Here is a 26,319-nt window from a genome sequence, read left to right on the forward strand (position 1 = left end):
AGAAAAGATGTATTTTTTCATATTCTATTTCTATATTTTATTGAAACAGTTTATTATAAAATATTATGTTTCTAAAGTTGTTGTATATTTTTTCTTCCTTTTTTCATACATAGTCTTTTTGTTTTATTTTCCTCCGTGTATTGCAATTGAGAAGCATAAAGGCACAAAGAACAATAGACTTGTGCTCTTATTAAAAAAAAATATGTAAAACAGGAACTAAGCAATGTACATGCTAATCTAAAACTTCATGAAAATTTTCTACCATCCGGGAACAAGAATATGGCCAAATAAACCCAAATTATTCTGGAGTTTCCTACTATAGTTAAACCCATTTAAAAAAAGAAAACCGTTGCCATCTAGTCAATTCCAACTCATAGCGACCCCCTAGGACAGAGTAGAACTGCTAACAGGGTTTCCATGGAGCGACTGGTGGATTCAAACTGCCAACACTTTGGTTAGTGGCCAGACGTTTAACCACCAGGGCTCCACACCAAAGTTATATAACAAAGTTATATGATACAAACTCTTAGCAGGTTTATCTCACTGTTGGGGCAGTGGTGGTTCAGTGGTAGAATTCTCACCTTCCTTTTAGGAGACCCGGGTCCCCAGCCAATGCAGCTCACACTCCAGCCATCACCCACCAGCCCCTGGAGGCTTGCATGCTGCTGTGATGCTGAACAGGTTTCAGTGGAGCTTCCAGCTAAGAGTAGAAAAAAAGGGCTGGCAATCTACTGAGAAAATCAGCCAGTGAAAACACTATGGATCACAATGGTCCAATCCCCAACTGATCATGGGGATGGCGCAGGACCAGAAAGCATTGTGTTCTGTTGTGTATGGTGTCGCCATGAGTCAGGGGCCAACTCAACGGCAGCTAACAACAACGTTTCACTGTGATGACCAGCCTCCTTCCCTCCCTTCTGCGGTGGTATCCTTCAGCACACAGGTAAAACTGAGATAGGCCAATTCTTAGTCTTTGCTCTAGTACTGGAAAGTCTTTGCTTGAATGACTTACAATTGTTTAACATCAGATAATTAGCTTTTTATTAAAAATCTATTACAAATTAAAATTTCGGTTGTTGCTTCCTATGATGGGACATTTGATAGCTCTGGTCATGCTGGAAAAGCCTATAGTCCCAACTTCAGCTCAGGGGTGTTCGTCAGCTGACCGCTGCTCCTTGCCCATTGGAAGCCGACCCGGAAGTCAGGGCACAGCTGAGTTGCTTTAGGAACTTCAGAAACTTGCTATCTGCCCTGACCTAAGCACATACTCCAGGCATATTTTCCCACTTGTTAAAGAAGATTCAGAGAATTATGTGTATTTACTATATTTATTTGGTAATTCTTACAGGAGTGATAGGACAGTTCCAAATTTTTATTCCACCGTTTTAGCATCATCATAGAATTTTACTTACTGTTTGAAGGAACCTTTAGAGATTTTCTTGTTTGTGGGTTTTCAGGCTTTAATGTGCATCAGCGCCACCTGGAGGGTTGGTTAAAACAGAGATTGCTGCTCGCACCCCCAGAGTTTCTGGTTCAGTAGGTCTGGGTGGAGGCTGAGAATGTCTAACGTTCCCAGGCAGTGCTGACGCGGCTAGTCCCAGATGACACTTTGAGAGCCACTGAGGTAGAAAGCCCGCTTCATCCAGGCCTACTCCAGAGAGTCTGAGCATCCCTGGAGCTGGCTTTCAGTCCAGACCTCTGCAAAGCTATAGCGGGAGGGAGGAAATCATTTCTTCATTCCTTGGAGCAGCACAGAGTCACTGATCGGTGGGCCTCAGGGACCACTACCCATCTGTCAGTTTGTCATACTGTGGTGCTTTGTGTGTTGCTGTGATTCTGGAAGCTATGTCATCACTATTTCAAATACTAGCAGGGTCAGCCATGGTGGACAGGTTTTAGTGGAGCTTCCAGACTAAGACAGACCAGGAATAAAGGCCTGGCAATCTACTTCCCAATAAAAATGCTATGAATCACAACAGAATATTGTCTGATATAGTGCTGTAAAATGAGTCCCCTAGGTTGGAAGGCACTACAGAGTAGCCACAACAATGGACTCAAACACACCAATGATCGCGAAGATAGCACAGGACCGGGCAACGTTTCATTCTGATACATAAGATCGCCATGAGCTTGAGCCAACTAATAATAGTAACATCTGTCAAGGAAGGCTAACTCTGAAAGACACATCACTAAAACCCCTGTCGTTTAACTCCTGCTCGGGGACCACCTCTTGAGAACCACTGATCTAGTTCCAACTTGTCATACAAACAAGGAAGTGGAGGCTCAGGCAGGTCAAGATGACACAGCCAGTTAGCTGCTGACTCAGGAAGAGGCCTCGGGTCCCCTGACTTCCACTGACTCGCCACATTCCCTCCTACACCACTAGTTACTTAATTCTGGCCTGTAAATGGACAGCCAATAATTGCCGTGATCTCCATAGTTACCAGTATTGGCAAGATAATTTCAAAACCATTTTTCTCTTTTTTAATTGAGTGGATTGGTTTCTTCAGGCAGTAACTGTGTGCTCTCTTCTCCCGAAATGTGGAAAGTTCTGCCTTGTTTTTGCTCTTGGTGAGATTAAGCTTTATGTTTTTTACCTCATGTTTGGTTTTGTTAATGGGAATTTCCCAAACAATCTATACAACAACTTCTTATATTTTCTTGGCTTACGGCTTCTACAAGTATTGGTTCTTACCATTAGCTTAATGTTTTTAGAACAGCCTATAACCAATATATATTTTTTACCTCTGAGCATTCTAGTCATGTTTTTTGCCTTCTCTCTCATGTATTTACCATCCTGTTTCTACAGTCATAGCTTCTCTAGTAATCTGGGCTGTTTGTTTTTCCTAATGGCCTAGTTCTCTCCTGGATGTTTCTACCACAGCACATCTGACATGGGTATGCGAGGTATTCTTGTGACAGGCCAAGTGACTTCTAAAGCTACTGGCTAAGAACCTACTTTCTTCTCTTTGCAATGAAGTGAACCCTGCTGTTGTCGTTAGGTACTGTCGAGTCAGTTCTAACTCATAGCGACCCTATGTACAACAGAACAAAACACCTCCCGGACCTGTGCCATCCTCACAAATGTTATGCTTGAACCCGTTGTTGCAGCCACTGTGTCACTCCATCTCAGTGAGGGTCTTCCTCTTTTCCACTGACCCTGTACTTTACCAAGCATGATGTGAACCCTAGTGGATGTTAACCCAGGACTGTATACAGACACTCACATAAAGATGGGTGTGGCATGACCAGAAATGGCATTTTCTTCTCCCTGTAGTACAAATAGAGTCCTTGGAAGGTGCAAATGGTTAATATGCTCGGCTGCTAACCAAAAGGTTTGAGTCCAAGCAGAGGCAACTTCTACTTCCAAAAGATCAGCCATCAAAAACTCTATCAAGCAGTTCTACTCTGATATACATGGGATCACCATAAGTTGGAATTGACTCAATGGCAACAGGTATACCAGTCCTTACTGTGAAAGTTGATACTGTCCTAAGATTGAATTGCAGACCAACAAGTATGTTGATTTCTGCCGGTCCTTGGAAGAAAATAATTCATGACTCAAATGTAGTATTTTTATTTTGTTGGAAAAATAGCATATCTTCTGCTAACTTTCTTCTGTGAGAGCTGTTTGGTGAATAATTTTATGAGGAAAGCAAGCCATTATGCATAATAATAAAACTTAGTAACAGCTGAACAATGCTCTCCATTTGCCCATGTGTTGATAAAGCCAAGATACTATGCGTAACATTTGTTATAAACACATTTTGATAACCAATGTTGTTATTAGGATGGAAGAAAGAGGAGGTATAGGTCTCGTTCTTTATAAGGGATAAATTGAACTGGTTGCATTTATGAAAAGCTTCTTGAGTTTCAATGGCAAAATCAATATCTATCAAAAATGTCAAAAAAAAAATACACATATTCAGGAGTAAAGCAACCCCAAAGTAAACAAAAGACTTCTATCTATTCTAGATAGATTCTCAGAGGTCTGAGATCTTATTATAAACTAGTACGGCCCTTGCAATTAATTTATAAAATAACGGCTCAGTCTTAACATTAGACCCAGTCATAGATACAAGGGTGGTCCTTCATAATCCCTTTCGTAATTTTTTTGTAACAGAGAACATTCCGTATTTTAAAAGATGATGGCTTCATTTTATTTTTCAAAGTTTAACTGCTAACTTTTGGTCAGTCAGCAGTTTAGATTCCCCTTTATAAAAAATAAATGAAAATACTTTATGACTTGATGACTATCAATTATAGTGTTTTTCCCGAGCTACAAAGCTTTTAAGTCTAACTACATAAGGCTGCAGAAGGATATGAGTATTTCGGAGTTTTCATAGCAACAGCTTGCAGGGAAACTGCTCGCAGACATTCTATCTCTACATATGAACACCTGCGCACAGCTCACACCTGTACTTACTAATTTATGTTCCTACCTTCTTTCTCTGCCTTCAGAACTCAGCTTAGAATTTTCCCAGTCCCATCTCCTGCCCTAACTGTTCTCTGGGCCTCCAGAACATACCGGGTTTTCTCAGGTTCCCATGATCTTGCATTTATTATTTCTTCTGTCCTAACTGCCTTTCTTCTCGCTTTTGCTCAGGAATCTGCCATTTATTCAGGATTGAGCTCCTGTCCTTGCTTTTGTGAAGTTTCCCTGATACCCCTCCACCTCCCCCGCTGAGCCAGCCAGTTCCCCAATGTCCTGGCGGTTCATTGAGCATGCCTCTACCCCAGCTTGTCTACATGGGCTCCTAATTACCTATCTACAAGTCCGTCTCCCCATCCCCTGGAAGCTCTTGGGGGAGAGACCACACCACTGTGCCTGCCATAAGTAGATGCTCAGTATTTGCTGGACTAGCGAATGGTGAGAGAGCCTGTCTTTGCTCCCACCAGCCTCCTGTTCTTTGCCTCCAGGCTGACCACCCCCGTCCCAGCCCGACTTAATCTCCGAAGTGACAATTCTAAAATTAAGGTCTGATCCTCTCTCTCCACCATTGCCTACAGAATGAAGGGCACGCCCCACAAAATAATACACAGCATCCTCCATCAGCTCACGCTTCACCTCGTCCTCTGCTGTTTCCCCCCTTTCAACTTTATGTTCCAAAAGGTTGCCAAACTAGTGACGCCACATACACAAAATGCTGCTTCTCACCTCCCTGTCTTTGACCCTGCTCTTCCAGGTTGGTGAGATGCCTTTTCCTCTCACTTCATCTCCTAATCAACTCCTGTTGTTGTTAGCTACCACCTCTGCCTCATGGTGACCCCATGCACGACAGAAGGAAATGCTGCCTGGTCCTGCACCATTCCCATGATGGGTTGTAGATCAGACCATTTGTGATCCATAAGGTTTCCATCAGCTGCTTTTCAGAAGTAGATCATCAGACCTTTCTTCCTAGTCTTAGTCTGCAAGCTCCATTGAAAACTGTTCAGCAACACACAAACCTCCAGTGACATATGGGTGTTGGCTGCACATGAGATGCGTTGGCTGGGAACTGAACCCAGGTCTCCCACATGGGGGGTGAGAATTCTACCACTGAACCAACAATGCTTTCAATCAACTCGTAGTTATCCTTTCAGATTCAGTTCCAAAGATGTCTTCTCCAAGAGACCTCCCCTACTTCCTCAAGGCCCAGTGAGGGTCTCTTGTCTGGGCTCCCTGTAGCCAGTGTTGGTTCTCTTAGAACACTGGTTACATGGAGTGGAAATCAGCAGCTGTGTGGCTAGTCTGGAAATGACTCGATGCAAGGGGCTCTGCTCTTATTCACCACTGTACACCTGGTTCCTGGCACAGAGCCTGGCACCTAGTGGATAATCAGGTAAAATCTGACAAACAGAATTGTCCTGAGGACTCATACAGGTGAAAAATGTACTTCGGCCTTCTGAGACCCTCATCCTTTCTTGTCTTTGCTCTCAACAGCACCTATTTTCCCTATCAGGGATCAAGTAAGGACTCAACAAATACTGGAGCTAACTTAAATAAATTAGGCATGGATGGGTAAAGAGTATATTGTGCTTTCCAATAATGAGAAACCAGAATAATACCAAATATGGTACCATGACACTTATTTATTTCTTAAAAAAAGGATAGTTTTTTTCTTTTATCACAGGAGTGCTTCCAATCACTTGTTTAAACTGGATGATAGAATAAGAAAAAAAAAATACAGAAAGAGTAATTTTGAAACATCAACAAATGCACCTACCTAATGTGCCGTGACGCTAGGCAATCACTAAGAATGGCACTGTTGTATGTAAGTAAGAAAGTAGCATGAAACTCAATAAAAAGAGAGATTTCCAGGTTATTAAATGGAGGACTAGACAGAAAAGGAAATGAGATGTGTAGGCTTGCAGTAGCACGGAATTTGTCTACAAATACTTGTATCAAATCTGATTTAGAGTTGGTGTGTTTCCATAATACTGACCTCTCTACTTGAAAATCAAATGTATTGGGTTAAGTTGAAAGCTAGTTTTGCCCTTCAACTCCGGGCTTGACTATTATATCAGGAAATTTAAAAAGAAGAAAAAAAAAAAAAGAAATGTGTGCCTTTGGAGAGTTTTCGAATAGTTTGCCACCAACTCAGAGAGTGCCAGTCAGGAGTGTTTATCTTCTTCTCCTTCCTCCACGTGTCCCCATGTTCCCTCCATGCAGAACTCACTGACCATCCTGCATAACTTTGGCCCTGGCCCCTTACACAGCCCACCTCTATCTCCAGTGTGCTTCAAGAAGATTGTCTAGGGTGTGCACATGTGCTCATGAGTCGTCCCTTCTGTTCACATCAGTGATGTCCAGGGTTTATGAAACCATCTGAGTGGAGCCTTACTGTTGACCCTGCACCCACTGTCTTCCAGGAGCCACTAACCACCTAAATGCCCAGGTGCCCAACACCCTACAGTTCCACCATAGTGAGGCCACACAAATGGACAGCATGCCTGCTCCTTAACTGATGTTGCACTCCATCACCTGAGCCTTGAAGCAGCATTGTTTGTACCCAGGGCACAGAAGGTCCATCTGGGAAAGCAGCCCTGTTAGCTCCTGCTCACGTGACTGTCAATATAGGGCTTTGCTCTAAGTCCACAAGGCTGGGGTAGGGGATCTAAGCTACATAGCCCAACTCCGTCTCCACCAGACTCCAATGATAACAAATAAAAACGCTCATTCAAAGCCACCTTATCCTTCAGCTCCAGATAACCTCAAGCCAAGATTAAGTCTTCCCCATATGATTCCACGCCTGCAATTTCTAGCGTTGTAAGAGGACTTTGGTCCAAGAAAGACGTGGGAAGGGAAGAGCTGAGCCTTCATCTTCAGATGCTGCCATTGTTGAGTTTTATATCCTGAAGTGTTCCAGATCCAGAAAAACCATTCAGTGCTAATTTTAACCATGTGGGAATCTGCCTGAGCAGCTGAGACCAAAAACCAAAAAACCAAACCCAGTGACATCAAGTCGATTCTGACTCATAGCAGCGCTATAGGCCAAAGTAGACCTGCCCCATAGGGTTTCCAAGGGGCAGCTGGTAGATTCTAACTACCGACTTTTTGCTTAGCAGCTGTAGCTCTTAACCACTACGTCACCAATGTTTCTGAGCAGTGAGAGGAAGACTATATTTGTTTGTACTAATTTGCATGATGAATTGACACACAGGCAATTACTCAAGAGCTCTCAGGATTCTGAGTCATTCCGAGTTTGAGGCTCTGGCCAGTAAGCCCAGTGTGGTGTGAGAGATTATAAAGTGGGGCCCTGTGTTTAAAAAAAGAAGACTTTAGACAAATTGGCCTCCCAAATTTTTACTCTTTTTTGTAAATGTTGAAGGAGCAAAGTCCCACTAAGGTCTCAATCAGGCCTAGATATCTTAGACTCACTCCTTCATCTATTCATTCAATTAACATTTACCGAGGGCCATAACATTTGTTATATTAAAAAAAAAAAAAAAGTTGCCATCGAGTCAATTCTGATTCACGGCAACTCCATGTGTTTCAGAGTAGAACTGTGATCCGTAGGGTTTACAATGGCTGGTTTTTCAAAAGTAGATTACCAGGCCTTTCTTCCAAGGTGCCTCTGGGTAGACTTAAATCTCCAACATTTCGGTTAGCACATTTTAATAACCAATGTGGCCACTGGGATGGAAGAAAGAGAAGGCATGTGTGCCAGGCACTGTTGGAGGAGCTGAAGATATGGCAGTGAACAAAGTTTATATTCTAGGGACAGAGAGAAATAAATTAAACAAGTAATTGAATAATATATCAGATACTAATCATCTCTGTGGAATAACTGAGAAGACCGGCTAGAGAATGAAAGGAAATTTAAAATTTCTTTATGGTGGAAAATTGTAAGCATACATAAAAGTAGAAAAAATAGTAAAACAAACTCGCCTGTATCCACTCACTACCCAGTTTCAATAGTGATCGACCTAAGGCCAGTCTTGTTTCACCTATATCACTACCCCTTTTTCCACCCACCATGGATTATTTTGAAACAAATGCCAGAGATCGTATCATTCCTTCTATAAATGCTTTGGCATGAATCTCTAAAAGAAAACGGCTGCTACTTAGATAAAGAAGTTGTCCCTAACCTGGGAGAATGAGATATATGAATTGGAAAGAAAGTTCCAGAAGTAGAAACAGCAAGAACATACCCAGAGGTAGATAAGCATCTGCAAGAAGTCCTCAAGGGACTAAGGGGAAGAGAGGTCCCAATCCTGAAACGACAGTATGACCAAAAATTCCTAGAACGACTGAAAACTATTATGACAAAGCTAAAAAAAAAAAACCCACTGTGTCGAGTGGATTCTGACTCATAGCGACCCTATAGGACAGAGCAGAACTGCCCCATAGAGCTTCTAAGGAGCACCTGGCAGATTCAAACTGCCGACCTCTTGGTTAGCAGCAATAGCTCTTAACCACTACGCCACCAGGGTTTCCACAAAGCTAATATAGTGCTTACTATATACCAGGCACACGTCTAGTGTTTTGTATATATTAACTCATTTAGTTTTCACAACAACCTTCTGAGGTCACTGTCACTATTATTATTCTCATTTTACTAAAACTGAAGAAACTGGGACACAGAGAGTTTGAGTGACTTTCCTAACATGATACAATTAGATGTTGGAAGCCTTGACATTTAAACCCTGATAATCTGGTCCCAGAATTCAGGTTCCTCTTCCGTACGCTGTGCTGCTTCCCTTTTCAAGGTAGAATGGCTCATTCATTGCAAGTGACATTTCTTTGCGACTATGAGCAAATCCAGATGCAGAGACTCAGAGCTGCCCCTCCTGGGTCTCTTTGAACTCACCGTCTTTGACTCCCCAGCCCCAGACCGCCATCTTTCTCCAGGTCTGATACTGCTCCCTGGCCAGCTCACTTTTTCCTACTTCCCTTCCCTTCCCATGAAAATCTCTTTCCCCATTTGCCTATCAGCCCCTTGAGGGCAGGAAATACGTCAGTCTATCTTAAACACACTGTCTCCCCTCACACAGTGCCCAAAACATAGCTGGCCCAGAATAAATGTGTTAAAAGAAGAAATGAATGAGTAATTAAATCATAAAATAAACAACAACGGGGTTTGGGGACTATGGCTTCAGGGGACATCTAAGTCAACTGGCAAAATAAATTCTATTAAGAGAACGTTCTGCATCCCACTTTGAAGTGTGGCGTCTGGGGCCTTAAATGCTAACAAGTGGCCATCTAAGATGCATCAATTGGTCTCAAACCACCTGGATCAAAGGAGAATGAAGAACACCAAGGTCACAAGATAATTAGGAGCCCAATAGACAGAAAGGGCCACATGAACTAGAGACTATATCATCCTGAGACCAGAAGAACTAGATGGTGCCCGACCACAGCCAATGACTGCCCTCACAGGGAGTACAACACAGAACCCCTGAGGGAGCAGGAGAACAGTGGGATGCAGACCCCAAATTCTCATAAAAAGACCAGACTTAATGGTCTGACTGAGACTAGAAGAATCCTGGTGGTCATGGTCCCCAAACCTTCTGTTGGCCCAGGACAGGAACCATTCCCGAAGACAACTCATCAGACATGGATTGGACTGGACAATGGGTTGGAGAGAGATACTGATGAGGAGTGAGCTACTTGTATCAGGTGGACACTTGAGACTGTGTTGGCACCTCCTGTCTAGAGGGGAGATGGGAGGGTAGAGAGGGTTAGAAACTGGCAAAACGGTCACGAAAGGAGAGACTGGAAGGAAGGAGTGGGCTGACTCATTAGGGGGAGAGTAAATGGGAGTATGTAGTAAGGTGTATATAAGTTTATATGTGAGAGACTGACTTGATTTGTAAACTTTCACTTAAAGCACAATAAAAATTATTTAAAAAAAATAACACCAGTGAGTACTGAGCTCTTTTAAAAAATCATCTACATGAGACCAAACAGTCAACAATTACCCTAAAGCAAAAATGAGAAGGTTAAAGGGGGGAAGGCAGGGTAGCCAGATTAGTGGAACCAGAAGGGAAATAAGGAAAATGTTGGCATATTGTGAAAAATGCAACGAGACGTCACCAAACAATATGCATAGAAAATTTTCAAACGGTAACCTAATTTGCTGTGTAAACTTTTACCAAAAATGCCATGAAATATTTATATATATATATATATATATATATATATATATATATATATATATAAAAGAAAGGAACGAATGAGTAAAAGGCAAGTGATATTTACAGTGCAGCACACAATATTAATGTTCCATCCAGATCCTCTGAAGTCACTCTTTTCTGAGTGTTACTCTCACTCCCTTGGGGGGCTTTCAACAACCAGCACCTGCAGCTCTTCTTCAATGGACTACCTCTGGCCCTAGAGCCACTTTACTCCAAGAACAAAGAGCCAACAGTGCCTTTGCAACCCTTGCCTCCACCCCCGGGGCTGTTAACCAATGACAGTCAAATGTGGAGTGTGAACACCCTGCTTTTTTGCCTTGAGGTGGGACAACTCTGAAGCCAACTCACACTCCGGAACTCCCTGCAGGATTAGGCTTCCCCCTTCTCTGTCCTCATCAGGTCTGCTCCTGGGTGATGCAAATGGTTTGCACTTGACTACTAACCTAAAGGTTGGCAGTTTCAATGGACCCACAGGAACCATGTAACAAAGGACTGGCAATCTGCTTCCTTGAATATTACAGCCAAGAAAACCCTATGGAGTTCTGCTTTGTAACACACGGGATCACCATGAGTTAGAATCGACTCAATGGCAGCAGGTTATTAATGTGTAGGAGTACCTGGATGGTGTACATGGTTAACACACTCAGCTGCTAACCAAGAAGTTGGAGGTTTGAGTCCACCCAGAGGCATCTCGGGAGAAAGGTCTGGCTATCTACTTATGAAAAATGAGCCACTGAAAATCCTATGAAGTACAGTTCTACACTGACACACAATGGGGTTGTTATGAGTTGGGGTTGACTAGATGACAACTATTTTTATTATTATTATTATTATTATTATTGTTAATGTGCAAAATTCTGGCTTCTAAAAAAAATTCCTGTTAATCTATGTGGCTGTATATTGGGGGTACTAATGCAAAGTTACTATATCTCTAGTTTTATAAAATAAATAAAAATAATACAAATATACTTACCACAATTTTTAAAAATAAAATATAATTAATTATAAAATTATGCTGAAAGGGCTATGGCTTCACACTGATGAATTAAAAGGCATTTTAGGATGTCCCAGTGCCTCAGAGTCTTCGAGAACCTCAGGTCTTCCAGCCCCAGAGATGTCTCAGCAGTGGTTAATGGAGAGTTCTGGCTGGCAGAAAGTTGAGTGGTCAGTATTTAGCATGTTGCCATCTCTGTAGGGAAGTGGGCAGAAAGCAAGCAGCAAAGCTTGGCTCAATTTTAAAACTCACAAAACTGATTTCCAACTGTTATGAGGGTTTTATAGCACAATAATAATCATAGGACCACGGGGAAAAGCCAACTAGGATAAAACACACATCAAGGAAGTCGTTGAGATGAATATGGCCATTTTCCCAATATTTGTCTACTAGAATTTTCCTTGACCTTTTAAGAGAAAGATTAAGGGTAAGAAGTGCAAGTACTGATTTGGTTAAAAGAGTCCTAAGGAACCAAGAGACACATTTTTTAGACATACAGATAGAGGGAAGGTAAAGGACCTAACAGGTAGATAACCTCTGAAAGCCCAATTGGCCGTCCTGTTTGTAGGCAGCCACTGCTGAGTCATTTTGGACCTGAGATGAAGAGTGAAATGTGATGAATGCATTTTGAACATCCTTATTTAAAAACAAATGGCACAACAGTGCCCGAGTTCTAAATTGAAAAGTTAGTAGCAAAAAGAGCTGTTCCAAAATCCATACTCTATAAAATCCACATAGCTCATGAGGAGAATGAGAGAACTATAGATCATGGGCAATTATGCTCAAAGAACGATTTGGAGCCTGCTGCATTCAGAAGGCCCTCTTGGAATAAAGGCAACAACGGTAGGTGCTTCGCATAAATGCAGGAATACAACCACTGCTACACTGCCTCATCACACTGCCATATTTTTGTAACTAAGATTTATAATAATAGAGCAGTGTAATCAGCAAATTTCCAAGAAACTATCGTGGCTACTAATGCTCAGGCCCAAGAAACCTGAATCCCTCCCAGGCTACAGGACGTGAGCCTCTCAGAAAAAGAGAAGACGGGGTAGGACTTGGGGAAAGATAACCCTCCCTGATGTCATGATTTTATGTTTTTAGCTAAGAGAGTTGGGGAGGCTTCATGAAAAGTTTTCCTTCTCGTCACCATTTAGTGTCCACTGATAATGAGGATAAGCACAAAGCACTATAGGTTGGGGAATATGGATTTATTTCTATTATCAAATTAAAAAAAAAAAAAGTTGCCCTGGAATCAATTTCAGTTCATGACGATTCCCCGTGTTATAAAGCGCTCCATCAGGTTTCCTTGGCCACAATCTTCATGGAAGCAGATCGCCTGGCCTTTCTTCTGTGACTCCTCTGGATGGGTTCCAACCACCCAGTTTTAGGTTCGTGGTTAAGTGCAAACTCTTTGTACCACCCAGGGACCTTATTATGAGATGGGCACCCAAAATATTTCAAATAAATAATTGCAAATCTTAGGGGAAAAAAATAATCAAATAATCAACTGTGGGAGAGAATGGCTCACAATTTTCTGACATGAGGCAGGAGTTAAACTCCAAAATGAGGATCCTTGTAGAAACCTGGGGCCCTGGTGGCACAGTGGTTGAGAGCTACAGCTGCTAACCAAAAAGTCAGCAGTTCAAATCCACCAGGAGCTCCTCGATAAACCCTATGGGGCAGTTCTGCTCTGCCCTGTAGGGTCGCCATGAGTCGGAATCTACTTGATGGCAACGGGTTTGGTTTTTGGTTTTCAGTCTGAAATACTTTTAAGCAGCATGTTTGTCTTTTAAATCATGAAACTCAACTCCTCTAGTAACCATGTTGGTTCACTGATAGCGTCCTTCAATTTGCCCTTTTAAAAAAGTAAACTAAAAGGACTATATAGAGAACACAGCTACCTTTGGTCACATTATTTCCAAAATGAGAAGATACTGAGGGAGACATGTTCTAATTCTGATCAATTAATTAGTTCAAAACCCTTAGGCATAGTATGCACTGTGAGAATGTTGTTACTGTTAGTTGCCGTCGAGTCGCTTCTGACTCATACCGACCCTATGCACAACAGGATGAAACACTGCCCGGTCCTGCACCATCCTCACAATTGTTATTATAAGAATAGTAAAAAAAAAAATTAAGATTCTATACAAGCTCTAACGTAAAACTGCTCTTTGGGACTCCATAGAGACAGCCTGTGTTGCTGCTGGGTCCCTGGTGATGTATGCATCTCCTTAATAAACTTTCTCACTCTTTCTGACTTGGAGTATGTTTCATTGGCTCGACTGCTCCAGGGCACGGACCCTAATCAAGTAACATACTCATCCCACTGCACTGTTTTAATTGTGGCATTTCTCTACCGGGAACATCTTTCACAATTGGGGAGAAGTATTATATATCCTTAAAACAAGAATAGTAGCTAGCATTTATTAAGAACACGATATATGCCAAGCATTGCTCTAAAATTTGACATCCATTATCTCATTTAATTTTCATCAGAACTCTGTGAGTTAGTTCTATTTTTATACCAATTTCACAGATGAAAAATTGAGGCTTACAGATACTGGTTTACTGAAAGTCACAGCTAGCAAACCAAGACAGTCTGGTTTCAGAGCTGGTGGCTTATCTACATGAATGGATGGGGCAGGGGGAGGGGGTATAAGCTTTGGGGCCTTCCTCACTGGTACAAAATTATTTTTAATAATTCTTCCATGCTATTTTATTCTCTAAAATTCTAGGGGCGGGGATCGGGGAGGAACTCTCTTAAGAAATCAGTTTTTCTGTAAGTAGGTATTTAGACTACCTATTTTTATGAGTTATTTTTATGAGTTCTAGAACTATAGCTTAATCTATTCAAGGCCCAAAATCTATTAGAAATAACATGAATACCCTAACCCACTGCAAATCTTCGCTTTGAGAGCTTCCACATTTATAAACAAGCATGCACCAGAATTCAGCATGTCTTTTGAGTTGGTCTGTTGAAACCATGACCACGTAATAGATCAGATTTCATTTGGGCCAGCCCTTGCTGGGCAGGCACATTGGCAATGAAAGAGCTGAAGGATACACTTGGCAGCAACTTTAAGACAGCCAGCTGGTCCTGGAACATTAACGTGTTCATTATGTGCATTTGTTGCGCCTGGGCTCCCTGCTGTCCAAATCTACCCTGGGTCTCCAATCAGGAAGTACTGATAGGAACACTGCTAATATGACACGACTGGGGACAATACAGAGTGACATGACCCGAGGTGATGAGGAGAACACGTGGTTTCCTGGCCACCCCCCTCCCTGCCACATATCTTAATGCGTATTATCATATCCCTGCCTTGGCAGTCACCGACAGAAAAGCCAAAAGACATTTATGAAGCTGCGTCCATCAACAACTCCAGTGGCCCACCTGAAGTGCTGTCAGCTTACAGATTGACTTATACCCACTGTCTGCATAGACCACACTCACCTGGCTTCGGTTATAGCGCTAGTTCCAGGGGCCAGCAAGGCATCTCCCCAGAGCCCCCGTGCCTTTCACAAAGACCCGCTAGGATATGGGGTAGGAAGTCAGAGAGTCATCTGAGTTGGCATTTGCTCCATTAAGAGGGAAAGGCAACAAAAAGAGGGACAAGTTGGATTTCAACCTACAGTCAGGATATAGGGGAAATACACATTAAAAACAAACAAAATGTGCACCTATTCCCAGCCCCATAACACAAAAGTTCAGAATCCTACTTTTAAATACATGCTTTAGTTGTTAGTATATATTCAGGATGATAGCTTATCCTTTACATACCTGAATTTACAGTAAGTATGTGGGACTCTAGCTGAACAATACATTAGCATCCTAAATGTAGGAATCCTTAATCTATACTCTCATATTGTAACAAGAGAGTAATTCCATAATTTCCTATATGAATTTTAGATTGGCCTAGATGACACACTTTCTAAAAGCATTTTCTCTTTGAACACTTTTCATTAAATAGGAATCACTATCTTCTTCAGAGAGCATTTTGTAAGCACTGATGTAAAAATGTTCACCCAAAATTTCTGGACAAAATTGCATACTCAACACTAAAACCAAACTGTACAAAATTTAATCTCTCTTTGAGGATTGAGAATCTCATTTAGAGGTCTTCCTAAAATTCAGTAATTTCATTATGATTTCAGTTTGTATTGCATTAAGGAAACGTAAACATAGGAGTCGACAGATGACCTGATAATGGTGTACCAGTTGGCAGTGACTGCACTAATCATTTGGAAACCCTGGTGGTGTAGTGGTTAAGTGCTATGGCTGCTAACCAAAAGGTTAGCGTTTGAATCCACCAGCCGCTCTTTGGAAACTCCATAGGGCAGTTCTACTCCATCCTACAGGGTTGCTATGAGTCGGAACCGACTCAATGGCAGTGGGTTTGGGTTTTTTTTTTTTTTTTTTTTTGGTGCTAATCATTAGAAGCCCTGGTGGTACAGTGGCTAAAGCACTCTGCTGCTAACCGAAAGGCAAGCAGTTTGAACCCACCAGCCACTCCACAGGAGAAAGAAGTGGCAGCCTGCTTCTGTAAAGATTACAGCCTTAGAAACCCAATGAAGCAGTCCTACTCTGTCTTATGGGCTCACTATGAGTCTGGATGGACACGATAGCAACAGGTTTTTGGCGCTAATCATTTCAGAAAGGTAGTCCCCAAATGGTCTTCTCACTTTAGGAGTAGGGGAAAAAAAAACATAATATGAACTCTTCTCCCTTTAGGTGGGCAAGCTAAAACGACACAACTCACCTCATACACACTGTAAAAATACACTCAAAAAACCAAGATCAAGGCAACCTGAATTTCAAACCCTATGGCGGTGATCTGGGCTAAGACAGGGTTTCTCTCTAGGCAGATGAATGAGAATTTTTTTTCTCCTTAAAAAGAAAGTCATTATTGTCTTTTAGGAGAGAGATAAAGGCAAAAGACACATAAAGAAATGAGCTTAAAATGGATTTTCCTCCTTAAAAAAAAATCTGCTAGGTCAACAAAATTACTGTAGAATTAGTTATGGGAAATTTGGTTATAAATGAATAAAGAAACCAACAAGATAAGCATATCACATTAATAAAAAAAGAATTATTAAATCCTCATTCTCTTGATGTTTCCTCTGACAATGAATATTTCCTTCCACATCAGATGATATAAGCTCTAGGCAAATTTCCAAAGGAATTAAGTAATATAATACATGTTGAGGGGAAGAAAGAAAAAGGGAGGAAGAAAAGGAGAGAGAACAGAGACTGAAATGGAATGGAGAAAGTAAAAAAGAGAGTAAGAAAGAGACATTTTTAGAAGAGCTTCAGGACTTGAATTAAGTATAGCATTAATTTTTTTTTTTCCACCAAGTCATAGTCTTGGCAGGTTTCTGCTAAAATACAGAAATTTCATGGAAAATGCATTATTACACACAATTGTTGTACTTGAGAGAAACTATATGAGAAAAAAATAACACCCTAGAATAAATACAAATGAAATTCATGTATCAAAACCAAGACTGTGAAAATAGTTTAAATGTTTCTTGAATTTATATCTAGTTATTAACCTAAATGCAGATTTTAGTTCAAGCCACACTTCTGCCTCATGGTCAGAAGACCTGAAAACCTATGGCGTGGAAAATTGGCAGGATAAAGAATATTGAATTGGTCTCCATGGAAAAGCGGGTTTTGGCAGCCATAACATTCTCCGCGAGCAAGTTTCTCTCCCCCTTTCTCTCTCTTGTCAAATTCTCCTTCCTGTTTCATTCTTGTCCCAGAAAAGAGGCCAAAGGAAGGCCAAAGATGAGCTATTTTAGTGAGCAGATGTCAACCTGACCATTCACCAAAGGACTCTTCTCCTTGGCCTTAAATACAATGATGGACTAGAATCCCATGGTCAGGGTGAGCCCCTTAAAAAAAAAAAAAAAAAAAGAAAGGAAGAAAAGAAATCCCAACCTTAAATTCATCCTCTGAGAACAGAGACTGGAGATTTCATTTCTACTTTGGTTCTCTTCTTCCTCCGAAGAAGGAAGGGCAGTGACACATCTGCCTTATTTGATGACCCTAAAAGAAAGTGCAATGCACAAAGGGAAATGATCAATTCATTCTCAGAAATCCTTAAAATCTATTTCACTCTTCCTACCACCCCCATCCTGTTTTAATCCCACACTCTGGTTACCTCAAGGAAGGTGGACATTTCCCCCACAGTTTTATTTAGGACTGAGATAAAATCCACAGACTTCTCTGAAATCATCCCTCCACCTGAAAAGCACCTAACAGCCCACCTCAGCTTTTAAAATCAGCCTGGATCCCCCTTGGGGCTAGTCCTAAACCGAGGATCCACGAAGCAGCCCAGTGCTGGTGAGGTGATATTCCTTCCAGCTTTGCTTCCATCCTCCCCAGACCCCACACTTGAGAGGGAATATTCACCAGGCCTCTTCCGATGGGTTCCCGGCCCTTTGCATGAGCGAGTTGGGGTGAGATGGACCTCCCCCGGGTGGATGTTGTATCCCTGTACTGTGCCTGTGCCTTTTGGTGGTTTTCACCCTGATCTTTTCTCTCTTTGCAGCTGGTTAATAATCCGCTAGCAAGTCAGGCTGCGGCGGCTGCGGCAGCAGCAGCCATGGGCTCCGTAGCAAGCACACAGGCCTTTGGCAATGCCCTCTCCAGCCTTCAGGGGGTCACAGGTCAACTAGTTACTAATGCGCAAGGACAGGTGAGTGGGAGATGGAAACAAGAGTGAATTTTTATGGCAGTTTGAACTCGGAAAGGAAATGAATTTCTTTTGCATGACAGTGATATGTAACCACATCCATTCGAGGCAAATAAATAATGTTTACTAGCAATGTCAAGAACAGGAGACGGGTTGGGAGGTGTTTCCATATTTTAGAGGCAAGATTTTTTTTTTTCCTTCCCCTAGAATGTCAATGTTTTATTTTGGTTTTCTTTCTACACGATGACTCATGTGATGACCTTAACTGAAGAAGTCACCTTTCATTACTGGGCATTCTGTTTTTTAAATAAAATTTCAGCTTTGCCTTTTTTTTGTTTTGCTTCTCCCCCCCCCCACCCCCCGCAACTTGGGTATTGGGGAAAACTGGTAAGTTTCCTTTTCTGATCACCCTAAGATGTCTAAATTCGCCTTCATAAAGCCAATTTCTGAACGTATGAATACACCTAGCAAAAGAAAAGGGCTTGTGCGAGTGAAGCCAGCTGCAGATCAGCTGGACTTCCCCAGTCTCTTGCTTGTTCTCCCGGAAGCTAGTCTGTCTCCGGCAGGCTTGGAGATTTGCTTGCTTGTCGGAGCCAGTAAACCTTCCTCACCACGTGAGCAGCGCTGTGCGTCCCTTAGACCGATGATGCGCCTTCCGTCGCCGTCACCCGGGCGTTAACTGAGCTTCAGATGAGGGTAGCAACCTCTTCAAGATCCCAGTAAAGCAAACAAGCGTTCAAGCTGCGGAGGGCAGGGGTACCCTCCTTTGAAGGTCAGACAAAGAACTCGGCCTCAGTGGTTAGGGCACGTAATTCTCAAATTTTGCTGTTTGCTAGGATGAACCACAAGGGAGAAGCCCCTTGCACCCTCACGAAGCTTTTTCCTGCCCGAGTTGTTTACCCAGCAGTGTGTCTACGTACTCCCAGCTTGCACTGCTCTGTGGAGAAAGGCAATTGCCATGTCTTGAACCCTGTTGTTATTTTACATAAAGAGTAAACAAAGATGCGTTATAAGCTAAACTGTCTCCATCTACGTCCCAGGGAAAAAAAGCTGACCTTGTTATATTTCCTGGGCGGGTGCAGGATTGCCCCTTCAGAACCCTGAGGGCTGAACGATGGAGCTTGTCAAAGAGAGGCCCTGTGTAATGAATCATCTTATCACAGGTGCACACCGCACATATTAAAGGGGGAATGTATGAACACTGTGCCCTCTACAGTGACCTTTCAATGTCTGCTTTAACCCTTGTTCCAATCCCTTTTCATCAAAAGATCATTTTATGCAGCCCAGCTCTAAATGGAGGCTCTCAAAAGCCTATTAAGATTTCTGGAGGGGTGGGGTGTTGGGGTGGAGGAAAAGTTGGTTATAATATCTATTACTCATAGTCAAATCAGGTCTGTCCAGAAAGCTGCTTCCTAGAGTTGTGCCCAGAGATAGAATACCTCGCTTCACTCCTGCCAGGCGGCTGGCCCTTGAGATGTAAATTTTAAGAGTTGAACATAGAAATTATACCCACTGATTAGTATTTTCCTCTGATTTTTCTGGGCCAATATCCAAGTAAAATGCACCACTATGCTCCACCACTGAATACTTATGACAGAGAAAATGCATGATTATTTAAAAGGAATTATTAGGTCCTTAGAGCCCTGGTGGTACAGTGGTTAAGAGCTCAGTTGCTAATCAAAAGGTGAGCAGTTCGAATCTACCACCCATTGCTTGGAAACCCTATGGGGCATTTCTACTCTGTCCTGTAGGGTCACTATGAATTGAAATCAACTCAACAGCAATGAGTTTTGGTTATTGGAACTTTAAGTAGCCCTGGTGGAGCAATGGTTAAGCACTCGACTATTAACCAAAGGCTGGTGGTTTGAACCCACCCAGGTGCTCCACAGGAGAAAGACCTGGTGATCTGCTCCATGGGGAAGTTTTACTCAGTCATATATGGTCACTATGAGTCGAAATCACCTCATGAACACCTAACAACAACAACAACAACATTAGGACTTTATTCTTCTAATGATATTATGACTAAACATTTTACAAGTCACAAAATGGCAAATCCGTTCCCTTCTCAGGGGATAAAGTTACAAACTTTGTTTGGCCTTCCTTTATCAGCCACCATTCTAGTAATACCTTTCCCTATCCATAAATACCCATAAGAAAATGAGTTGCAAAATAGTTTGATTAGCACTGAGCATATATTGAATAAGAATTGACTTTATTTCAATTTTTTTAGTTTTAGAAATGGTGTTATAGCAGTTCATTTGATACAGTATACAAACCTCTGAAAGTGGAGAAAAATTTGCATTTTCAGAGAAATTAATAACGCCCACTCGTGAAGTCATGTCTGAGGGTTTCTTGTACATCTATTTTTCAGACACAGGGGCAGTGGTATCAAGTCCTCCTCCTAATAGGGGAAGAGTCCAAGACTTAAACACTCACAGTTGATGAATTGGCTATATTCTTGCAGCATTATGCTTTTTTCTTGTCTTTGGAATGTAAACATAATCGTCTCTTCAGAAAAAGCCACATGCCCTGCATCTGTTGGCAAGAAGATATTTGTCTGAACCTCATGAAGGGGTGGGAAACACCATAGGGTCAAATTGCACCGAAAGGAAAAGGCAAAAATTATTTCTGTGTGTGTGTGTGTGCCTGCCTGCCTGCCTGCCTGCCTTTAAAAAATATATATGGTACAAACGGTAAGAATACATTAGAATCAGGTTGATACAATTAGCCTTGCTCAAAATATTATGTAAACTAGGATTACTACAATTACTGCGCTCAGCCCATTTTACCCAGCCCATTTTCAACTTCTTAGAAGTTCCCATAGAGCTTTCCCAGAAAAGATAAAGCCCGTTGCCATCAAGCTGATTCCAACTCGTGGCAACCCCGTGTGTGTCAAACTGTGCTCCATAGGGTTTTTTTTTTTTTTTTTTAATAATTTTTATTGAGCTTTAAGTGAACGTTTACAAATCAAGTCAGTCTGTCACATAGAAGTTTATATACACCTTTACTCCATACTCCCAGTTAATCTCCCCCTAATGAGTCAGCCCTTCCAGTCTCTCCTTTCGTGACAATTTTGCCAGTTTCTAACCCTCTCTACCCTCCTATCTCCCCTCCAGACGGGAGATGCCAACACAGTCTCAAGTGTCCACCTGATACAAGTAGCTCACTCTTCATCAGCATCTCTCTCCTACCCACTGTCCAGTCCCTTTCATGTCTGATGAGTTGTCTTCGGGGATGGTTCCTGTCCTGGGCCAACAGAAGGTCTGGGGACCATGACCGCCGGGATTCCTCTAGTCTCAGTCAGACCATTAAGTCTGGTCTTTTTATGAGAATTTGGGGTCTGCATCCCACTGATCTCCTGCTGCCTCAGGGGTTCTCTGTTGTGCTCCCTGTCAGGGCAGTCATCGGTCATGGCAGGGCACCATCTAGTTTTTCTGGTCTCAGGATGATGTAAGTCTCTGGTTCCTGTGGCCCTTTCTGTCTCTTGGGCTCTTAGTTGTTGTGTGACCTTGGTGTTCTTCATTCTCCTTTGATCCAGGTGGGTTGAGACCAATTGATGCATCTTAGATGGCCGCTTGTTAGCATTTAAGACCCCAGACGCCACATTTCAAAGTGGAATGCAGAATGTTTTCATAATAGAATTATTATGCCAATCCCCTTAAGCCATAGTCCCCAAACCCCCGCCCTTGCTCCGCTGACCTTTGAAGCATTCAGTTTATCCCGGAAACTTCTTTGCTTTTGGTCCAGTCCAGTTGAGCTGACCTTCCATGTATTGAGTATTGTCCTTCCCTTCTCCTAAAGCAGTTCTTAGCTACTAATTAATCAGTAAAAAACCCTCTCCCACCCTCCCTCCCTCCCCCCCTCGTAACCACTGAAGTATGTGTTCTTCTCAGTTTATACTATTTCTCAAGATCTCATAATAGTGGTCTTATACAATATTTGTCCTTTTGCCTCTGACTGATTTCGCTCAGCATAATGCCTTCCAGGTTCCTCCATGTCGTGGAACGTCTCACAGACCCGCCACTGCCCTTCATCGGTGCGCAGTACTCCCCTGTGTGAATACTCCACTGTGTGAATACTCCCCTGTGTGAATGCACCACCGTGTGAATGCACCACCGTGTGAATGCACCACCGTGTGAATACTCCCCTGTGTGAATGCACCACCGTGTGAATGCATCACCGTGTGAATGCACCACCGTGTGAATGCACCACCGTGTGAATACTCCCCTGTGTGAATACTCCCCTGTGTGAATGCACCACTGTGTGAATACTCCCCTGTGTGAATGCACCACCGTGTGAATGCACCACCATGTGAATGCACCACCATGTGAATACTCCCCTGTGTGAATACTCCCCTGTGTGAATGCACCACCATGTGAATGCACCACCGTGTGAATACTCCCCTGTGTGAATACTCCCCTGTGTGAATGCACCCCCGTGTGAATGCACCACCGTGTGAATACTCCCCTGTGTGAATACTCCCCTGTGTGAATGCACCACTGTGTGAATACTCCCCTGTGTGAATGCACCACCGTGTGAATGCACCACCGTGGTTTATCTACCCATTCCTCCGTCGACGGACACCTGGGTTGCTCCACAGGGTTTTCAATGGCTGATTTTTCAGCAGTAGTTCACCAGGACTTTCTTCTGAGGCACCTCTGAGTAGACTTGAACCTCTAACCTTTCATTTAGCAGCCAAGCACATTAACCATTTGCATCAAACTTCAGAAAAGATACAAAGAGAAAACTTTTAATATATTTAGAAAGTCTTTCTCATTTGAGTTCTTGACATCAACTGTTTTTTTACATTTGAAAGTTCTCCTTACCTAGACCCAGGGATAATATGAAAATACACCTAAGTTTGAAAGCACGTTTCATAGCCATTGATAATTTGGCCAGGTGAGATCTGTCGAGAAGGCATCAGTCAGGGGCTTTCTGTTACCAGAAATGTCCTGACCCTCGCTCCCTGCCTGCTGAGATTCTTTGGGCTCCCTGGAAATGAAGGGACACATACCCAGTAGTCACAAACTCTGACTGCGAATTCTGACCTATCTAGGACTGGTTTCGGACTTCATATCTTTTTAAGGCTGTGAGGAGGTGCCTTAACCGGGCTGAGCCAAAGCCCCGTTCTTGAAGTTTTAATGGAACCTGTGTGAGAAGGCTGGTCAAAGCATGCTCAGCCTGCAGTGTAGACAGCCTGCTGCCTGCGGCCCCGCCCTGGCAAGGCCTGGCAAACGGTCCTAAGTCAGTCTCCTCTGCTGGGCAGATCCCCACCCCACCTGGTGGGGCCCCACACTCTTTCTTCAGGTTCTGGGCCTTCAGCTCTCAACGGGACGAAATCCCACAACCTTCAACTTGCAGTTTTGCTATCCTGTCTTGGAACCTGACTGGGTTTTCACTTACTGGGACTCAGTAAATTTAAAGAGATGGAAAATCTGGATCTATTTAAGGTACAGTTTTTTATGTTCCCTTTTTTTCCCAACCAGTGGTTGTGAACAAATATGGAAAGAAAACATCCCTCATTTTATACCTTTTTGACCCTGCCTGTTCATTTGCAGTTAATTCTGAGACTAGACCCGGTTCAATGGTACTTCAAAGATTAATTTTAACAGAGATACTGCATTCAAAAGTCACAAAGTATGTGCCTTACCTGGAGATGTTAAAGTACTTTAAAATTATATCATACTCAGTGTCACTGAAGTGGGAAGGTAGCAAGTGTCCTACCGGTAATTAAAAATCTGTTGCGGTCGAGTTGATTCCAACTCATAGCGACCCTATAGGACAGAGTAGAGCTGCCCCATAGTTTCCAAGGAGCGCCTGGTGGATTCCAACTGCCAACCTTTTGGTTAACAGCTGTAGCACTTAACCACTACGCCACCAGGGTTTCCTACCGGTAATTAGTGATCATGAAATTGGCAATGATTACAGGGTTGCTGAGAAGAACCTCCTAGTTCTTTACTTACTGGATCAGGAACTCCAGCGTGTGTGGAAGGCAGGCAATGGAATGAGCACCGTGGACTTGTTTGAATACCAGGTCAACCAATAACTAGCTCAACGATCTTGAACAAATTACTTAAGCTCTCTGAACTTCAGTTTCACCAACTATAAAATAAGGATGATAAAATCTGAGCCTTTAGGTTGTGAAGGTTAAATGAGATAATGTGTGAAAGAAGCTTACCACAATGCCTGAGTTCACAGTTAAAGACTAAATAAATGTTTGCCATAATTAGCAGCAGCAAGCATTATTTAGAATTTTGTCTAACGTTGGTTGGAAACTTACATTTGCTTTAGATATACAGAGGGACAGTACAGTGTACAGGCAAAGAGAATGGGCTCTGGAGCCAGACTGGCACTTTCTAGCTGTGAAACCTTGGGCATTTTACTTACCCAAGAACTTGTGCCTCAACGTCTTCATCTGAAAAATGGGGGCAATAATGGACCTACCTCATAGAATTAAAGGAGTTAATGTGTGTAAAGTGCTTAGAGCTGGTAAGGCACATAGTCATCACTCAGTAAATGCTGTCTGTTATTACTCATTAAGAAATATATGTTATCAGTTCACAACTGTGCACACAAGTCCACAATGAGATCTTTGTACATGTGAGGAGCTTGATAATGTGAGAATATTGGTAGTAGGATACATTATTGTAGGGAAATTCCATCCTTATCCTGGATACTTCAGTAGGGGTCTGTGTGAGTGCTACATGTGTGTCCCTAACACTCATTCAGTGGGTATGTTCAGGATTTGGCAAGTAGATTTACCATCAATTTGTTCAGCTATAGAATTCATTTCCCTAGGGCCCCCCTGGCAATATCTCCTTCTTGGTATTATTGCAGAAAAGTAAAAGCAAATGAAATTTTATTTTATCCTGGGGCTAAAGAAAGCATTTTACATTTTAACTGAAGCTCAGAATGTTTCCTGATGAATTTAGTCCTCAACCACTGTGAGATTTTCTTAAGTGGTGGTGATTAAAGTCAAAGGCCCTCCCTTTGGTCATCAAAGAGCCAGTCAGGGAAAAAAAGTCATCAGTAAGACTTCTCACATTCATTTGTCTTATCACATTCATTTGTTGTGGGATAAATGTGATAATAGCAGGAAAAGTGCTTAGCACACATGCCTGATATGTCTTAAGAATTTAATAAATTACAGCTGTTCCTTTTAGGATGATAAGCTAGCAACTGACAATGAACTATGGGTTGCTAAAGGAATTTAACACATAATTTAAATAAAAACGTGAGAATCCTTTAGAGTGAATCACGACAAGATGAACTAAGATAAAATTATGATAAACACAAATCTCATCCAAAGGACTAATATATAATGAAATTGTTCACTTTATATTTCTCGAGCCCCTCTATACAGGGGCCCTGGTGGTGCAGTGGTTGAGAGCTCAGGCTGCTATCCAAAAGGTTGGCAGTTCGAATCTACCAGCTGCTCCTCGGAAACCCTATGGAGTAATTCTCCTCTATCTATCCTAAAGGGTCACTGTGAGTCAGAATCAACTCAACAGTAATGGGTTTGTTTGTTTGTTTTTTGATTGGTGAGTTTTATTAGGTTTATTTGGGAGAACTAACAAAGTTGTAGCTGCCCATGTTTGTAAAACTATTTCAAACCCTGGGCAAAAGAAATAAATAGTATGTAACTGACAATGTGACTAAAGCAAACGAGATGCATTAGAAATACCCAGCTAAAGTCCATTGATTGAAATTTAGGGACCTTCACGTATACTCTTGTATTTCATTTTTAATAATGAAACATGTTAAATGTTTACAAAGTTACAAAAAAGAATACAAAAAATACCTATGTTCCAACCACATAGATGTACCAGATACTAACCATTTTTCCATATTGCCTTTAATTCTCTTCCCATTGCCATCCAGTCGATTCTGACTCATAGCGTCCCTACAGAAAGAGTAGATCTGCCCCATAGGATTTCCAAAGAGCAGAAGGTGGATTCAAACTGCTGACCTTCTGGTTAACGGCTGAGCCCTTAACTGCTG

General features: G+C 42.2%; 1 protein-coding gene across 8 annotated transcripts in view; it reads left to right on the forward strand.

The window, feature by feature from the left end:
* The window catches only part of POU6F2 (POU class 6 homeobox 2), a 586,518-nt gene that overhangs the window by 495,743 nt on the left and 64,456 nt on the right, over positions 1-26,319 (forward strand). For 7 of the 8 annotated variants that reach the window (XM_049893986.1, XM_049893978.1, XM_049893984.1 and 4 more), the window contains one exon: positions 18,172-18,318. The exons of the other annotated variant lie outside the window; for it this stretch is intronic. In XM_049893986.1, coding sequence (XP_049749943.1) covers positions 18,172-18,318 — 147 coding nt within the window. The remainder of the gene's footprint in view (positions 1-18,171; positions 18,319-26,319) is intronic. 8 annotated transcript variants of the gene reach the window in all.

The sequence above is a fragment of the Elephas maximus genome, chromosome 8 (assembly GCF_024166365.1).
Source record: "Elephas maximus indicus isolate mEleMax1 chromosome 8, mEleMax1 primary haplotype, whole genome shotgun sequence".
Lineage (NCBI taxonomy): Eukaryota > Metazoa > Chordata > Mammalia > Proboscidea > Elephantidae > Elephas > Elephas maximus.